General features: G+C 40.5%; 1 protein-coding gene across 1 annotated transcript; it reads right to left on the reverse strand.

Moving 5' to 3' along the window:
- Positions 1-3,559: 3,559 nt before the first annotated feature.
- LOC131900661 (olfactory receptor 7A17-like) lies at positions 3,560-4,519 on the reverse strand. The gene has a single exon (XM_059251973.1). The coding sequence runs from the start codon at positions 4,517-4,519 to the stop codon at positions 3,560-3,562; it is 960 nt and encodes a 319-aa protein (XP_059107956.1).
- Positions 4,520-6,499: the final 1,980 nt, after the last annotated feature.

Here is a 6,499-nt window from a genome sequence, read left to right on the forward strand (position 1 = left end):
CAGAGAAGGGGAATTAACTTTAGGTGGTACATTACTTTTTCAATAAACTGGATGAATAATCCCAATGTAGAAATGGAACAGACCGATTATAATTTAGAGCTATACCGAAGCAAAACACAGGACTGCTGCCATGGCCAAGTGTATAAAGCTACTTCCTGCAATCTCAGTGACTTGAGAACTCAGGTGGATCCTGTAGCAGAAGGGGAGAGCTGATTACATAAAGTCATCCTCTGACTTTTATACATGCACTATGATGCATATGTGTACACACCAAAATAAATAAATCATTGAACAAATGCATTTTGTATTCTTATCTTCCTTCCTTCCTTCCTTCCTTCCTTCCTTCCTTCCTTCCTTCCTTCCTTCCTTCCATTCTTTCTTTCTTTCTTTCTTTCTTTCTTTCTTTCTTTCTTTCTTTCTTTCTTTCTTTCTTTGTTCATTTTTCTGGTTTTCAAGACAGTACTCTGTGTTACACCTCTGGCTGTCCTGGAACTCACTTTGTAGACCAGACTGGCCTCAAACTCACAGAGATCTTCTTGCCTCTGCCTCATGAGTGCTGGAATTAAAGGCATGTGACATCACCACCTGGCTGAACAATTGCATTTTAGAAGTATTTATTTTTATTTTTTTTTTCCGGTTTTTCGAGGCAGGGTTTCTCTGTGTAGCTTTGCGCCTTTCCTGGAACTCACTTGGTAGCCCAGGCTGGCCTCGAACTCACAGAGATCCGCCTGGCTCTGCCTCCCGAGTGCTGGGATTAAAGGCGTGTGCCACCACCGCCCGGCGCCCGTATTTATTTTTATGTGTATGAATGTTTTCACTGTATGTATATCCATGCATGCCTGGTGCCCATAGAAGCAGAAGAGGGCATTTAATCCCCTGGAACTATAGTTACAGATGGCTGTGAGTAGTATTGTGGTTGGCTGCTAGAAATTGAACACAGATCTTCTGGAGGAGCAGTCAATGCTCTTAACCACTGAGCCGTCTCTCAAGTCCAAAATAATTGTATGTTCTAAGGCAAGAGAGCTATAGTTGTACAAAAGAGCCTTGGTTCCACATGCAGACCCATAGTTGAATATAAACTTAAAAGAAGATATCAGAACTCAGGGGCCTGTCCCCTCCACCTAAGAATTACATTTTAAAACATTTGTATTTTATCAGTCTATTTGATTTTAGCTTAGATTCATATACATCTAAAGCTAACACTGTCACCAAAGGTTAAAAGGAATTGAGTTCAATGATCAAAGTCTGCTTCCAGTTATTTTGATACTTGTTTGGATACCAGATGACAGTGTTTACAACTAGTCTATTATAAGAATCAATATAATTAAGTTGCAATGTAAACACTGTGTTGTGTGACTTCCTTACAGGCGAGCAGGAAACACTGATCCTGTAAGTCATCAAAAGACTGTAAAATGAAGAGGTTCTCAAGAATCAAAGAAATGTATAAAAATGATGATTCTCTCCAGTGCTGTGGAATAATCCTCTTGTACCCTGTAAAGATTTGTCACTCAAATTGGTTTAATAAAATTCTGGTTGGCCAGTAGCCAGGTAGGAAGTATAGGCAGGGTGACCAACCTGAGAATTCTGGGAAAGAGAGAGTGGATTTGGGGTCAGGAGCCAAATGCCAAGGGAGCAGGAGATGACTGTGACATGCTAATAAAGGTACCACCACATGGCAGAGCATAAATAGGGAATATGGGTTAACTTAAAATGAAAGAGGTAGTTAGTAATAAGCCTGAGCTATTGGCGGAGGATTTATAAGTAATATTAATCCTCTGAGTGGTATTCAGGAATTGGATGGTGGGAGAGAACCATCCAATTACACTCCAGGCACATCTTAGTTGGTTGTCATGACTCAGATTAGATCAAAGGATAAATTTTATGTCCATCAATAGTAAGAGTCACATTTGCAGATAGCACAGACATTTCCAGGCAACAGCAGAAAAGTAATTTAATGAAGCAACATGAAATTCATTCAGCCAATCCTGAAACTCAGTGAGCACATTGTCCAAAGAGTAGAAACAGAACATGAAAAAGAAACATTTATATAAAGTTGTTTAATGATGTAACATTTGCTTTGTCATATTAAAGCCATCCATGGCTTTAAGGCCAAATCAAGCCAATCTATGTAAATATTTTTCTCCATGTAACTCCAGTTGAAGTAATCAGCTTTTACCAGTAACTACAGCATTCATCATGTGCTCTGCAATTACCAAGGGACCTCAGTGAAAACATAAAATCAGATGTCCAGTGGAGAAGACACTTGTGTGTTAAAGTAGCCATGTGCATAATGAGGAGGTAAGGTGTGAAATGAAATCACAATGATGAATTAATGGTATAGGTCAGCACAGACCATATGCTCCAAATGCATGAGTCCCTGGGTTCAGTTCTCAAAGTGAAAAAAAAAGAGACAAATAGAGGAGGGAAGGAGGTAGAAGAAAAGAAGGAACAAAAGGAGAGAAATAAAGGAAGGGAGAGAGTCTGGGAAGAAAGATGAAGACACATTCTAGAACTCAGAAAGTAGAGGAAGAAGATTCACAAGTTCATGGTCAGCCTGGATCACTCAGTAGTCTATGTTTCAGAAATAAAGAAAATGAAATAATGATGAAAGAACACATAAAACCCATGGCTCATTTTTTAAAATGTATTTTTATTTATTGTTTGAGTTTTTTGCATATGTATACCATTTATTTTGATCACATCCATGTTCTATTTTTCTCTCCAACTCCTCCCATATCCCTTTACTATGTCTCCCTCTGAAATATATGTCTCCTATAATTTCTTTTAATACCTGACTCAGTCTAATTAATGTTGGACATATGCACATATACAGGGGGCCATGCACAGTGCAAGGGGTCAAGCCCCCAAACAGGAATAACCCTCTCTCCACTTGCAGCCACTAACTACTGATAGCTTCTTATCTAGAAGTGGGAACCTACAAGCCTTTTCCAGCTACACACTGGACTATTAACTGGTTTGATCTTATGAAGGTCTCGTATAGGTAACCATAGTCACTGTGGATCCATGATTGTAACAATCATGCTATATCTCCAGAAGACAAAGTTTCCCAGTGAACCCTGCAACCTTTGTTTTTTATTCCTTTCTGCTCCCTCTTCCATAATGTTTTATGAGCCTAGGGAGGGTGCTTCATGTTTTCTGATGCTATAAAATTAAATATATTACATATCTACCTCATTTAACAAATGGAATTGTGTCCACAGGAGTATTAAAACAAGAATATCCTTTAGTGACAGGGGAAAAAATCTCAATATATATTTTCAAAAATAAATCATTCTTCAGAATCCCACTAGTTCTCTAAAGGAAGCAGCAATTAATAGAGGCTTCTCATTCAAGGATGGGAGTATGTTGAGGAAAGTAGGAAATGACAATAGATTACAGATACCAGAAGGAACAAAAGGGAAAAACTTGAATTGTATGATAAAAGTGCTGTAAAATACAGAGCAATTGTAGGAGATTAAAGATTAAATTTTTGTTACTCAGTTTCATCAATGGACTGCAATGGATAATCTAAAACATTGACTACTAGAAAACAGACATGTTATGAAGGTGAATCGATTGGTCCTCTTCTACTTACACTCCCTAACAGGATTTTTAGAGCTTTCTTTATGTCTTTGTTCCTCAGACTATAAATGAAGGGGTTCAGCATGGGGGTGACCACAGTGTACATAAGTGAAGCTGTTGCAGTGGCATGGGGGTTCTGGGTCACAGCAGAACTTAGGTATACTCCCAGGAGGGTGCAATAAAATAAAGAGACAACAGAGAGGTGAGATGCACATGTGGAAAATGCTTTGTACTTCCCCTGAGATGAGGAGATTGCACGTATGGAGGACACTATCTTGGAGTAAGAGTAGAGGATGCCAGAGAGGGGACCCACAGCCAGTAACATGGCTGTAATGTAAATCACCATGTCATTAAGAAAGACGTCAGAACAGGCATGGTGTACCACCTGATTGAGTTCACAGAAAAAGTGAGGGATTTCCAAGTTTGTGCAGAATGATAGCCGTAGCACCAAAAAGCTATGTAACAAGGAATTCAGGATACCTATGATCCAGCATGCTAGAATCAGCAATCCACAGCGTCTTGTGTTCATGATGATCATGTAATGCAGGGGGTGACAGATGGCCACATAGCGGTCATAGGCCATCACAGTCAGCAAAAAGATGTCTAACCCTGAAAAAAGCAGTAGGAAGTACATCTGAGTGATGCAGCCTGCATAGGTGATGACCTTGCTCTGTGTCTGGATATTTACCAGCATCTTTGGGACAGTTGTGGAGGTGAAGCAGATGTCCACAAAGGACAGATTGGAGAGGAAGAAGTACATGGGTGTATGAAGGTGGGAGTCCACAACGATGGCCATGATGATGAGTAGGTTGCCAAAAACAGTCACTAGGTACATGGAGAGGAAAAGTCCAAATATTAGGGGCTGAATCTGAGGTTGATTCTCTGAAAATCCCAGAAGAAAGAATTCTGAAAGCTGAGTATCATTTCCCTGTTCCATGTGTTTGATATGCCTACCAAAAGAAGAATTTGAGAAGAACTCAGTCACCCATCAGTGTCCTGATGTCAATGCTGCCTCTTTCCTGTCTTCTTTCCTTCCTTCCTTCCTTCCTTCCTTCCTTCCTTCCTTCCTTCCTTCCTTCCTTCCTTTCATTTATATCATGGACCTCTGGACTCTTTCAGAGCTGTCCTTATATCTATGTATGTGAGGCTATCCATTGAGGCTGGGGCATGGTCAACCTACCAGAGACCACACCCCTGAAGAGAACTGACTCTTTTCAGCAGCCATCACTGCAAATGACTCCTCAGCTAGGGATGAGACCTGGTCATCCCTTCCCTCTTCATGGAGGCATGTTGACTGGTTTGATCTTGTGCAGGTCATTTGAAAACCACTCTAGGTACGGTGAGTTCATTAGTTTACTCAAGTTGTCATGTCCAGAAGCCACGATTTCACTAAGTCCTCCCTGTTCTCAGCATCTTACTATCTGCTTTTTTTTTCCTGTGGTGTTCCCTGAGCCTAGTGGGGAGGCTTGTGCTGTGGAAGTCTCATTTAGGCCTGAGTACTCTGTAGACACTTATTCTCTACATTTTGACCACTTATGGGTTTTTATATTATCCTCTGTCCACTGGAAAAAAGAAGCTTCTCTGATGGAAACTAACAACTTCACTGATTTATAGACATACATATAAATATTCAGAAGAAAATGTGATGTTCATTTAACAAAACAATAGGTGTAATTTTTTTTTTTACCAGAGCCCATGAATTCCCCAACCAAATGGTTCTTGGCCAGACAACTTAGTCAAGCACTCTATACATTAAGCAATGCTACAAGCCCAAACTTGTAGAGGCACACAATTTATTTATTTATTTATTTATTTATTTATTTATTTATTTATTTATTTATTTCATATGAATCCCCCTAGGAGATTCCGTGTGTTATTTCTGATTAGTAATGCCCATGTCATTCTCAACCTCTGCCCAAAGTTCATGTGTCAAATGAACTTTAGGATTGTGACATTCTCATAGCCCCTCTCCCTCAATTTTGGACCACCTTGATTATAGACATCTCCCCACCATGGTCTCTTTAGCACACACCTGGAATGGAGACACTGATAAGTGTAGCTGTCACCCTTCATTAAAGAAGCTTAGTTTTGAAGTATGCAGAGAACATTACAGAAAGCTACAACTGGTCAAAATGCAGAAAACAGCTGCCTGTGGGTGCCCAACCCAAGGGAAACGTTTAAAACTACACCTGTGTCTTTTTTTTTTTTTTTTGAGACAGGGTTTCTCTGTGTAGCTTTGCGCCTTTCCTGGAACTCACTTGGTAGTCCAGGCTGGCCTCGAACTCACAGAGATCTGCCTGGCTCTGCCTCCCGAGTGCTGGGATTAAAGGCGTGTGCCACCACCGCCCGGCCTTACACCCGTGTCTTAAAGAACATCACAGGAAGTGGGGGAGAAAGACTGTAAAATCCAGAGGACTAGAGAGTTTGCTGTGTTTTCTAGATATGACAGGGAAGCAAATACCTGGTTATTCTTTTTTTTTTTTTTTTTTTTTTTGGATTTTTGAGACAGGGTTTCTCTCTGTAGCTTTGCGCCTTTCCTGGAACTCACTTGGTAGCCCAGGCCGGCCTCGAACTCACAGAGATCCGCCTGGCTCTGCCTCCCGAGTGCTGGGATTAAAGGCATGCGCCACCACCGCCCGGCAGTACCTGGTTATTCTAAGTCCAAGTGCTCAGCTTTAAAATCATATACATATAAGCAGTAATAAATAGGCTCAGCAGGTTACACACACACACACACACACACACACACACACACACACACACACACACAGAGATTAATATACACATACACAAAACATATCAAAAATAAAGAAAATAAGCCATAAATTTGAGAGGGAGTAGAGTAGGGACATAGCAGGAGTTGGTGAGAAGATTTGGGGGAGGGGGAAATGATGTGATTATATTTTATTAAAAAAAG

This window comes from Peromyscus eremicus, unplaced genomic scaffold (genome assembly GCF_949786415.1).
Source record: "Peromyscus eremicus unplaced genomic scaffold, PerEre_H2_v1 PerEre#2#chr22_unloc_1, whole genome shotgun sequence".
Lineage (NCBI taxonomy): Eukaryota > Metazoa > Chordata > Mammalia > Rodentia > Cricetidae > Peromyscus > Peromyscus eremicus.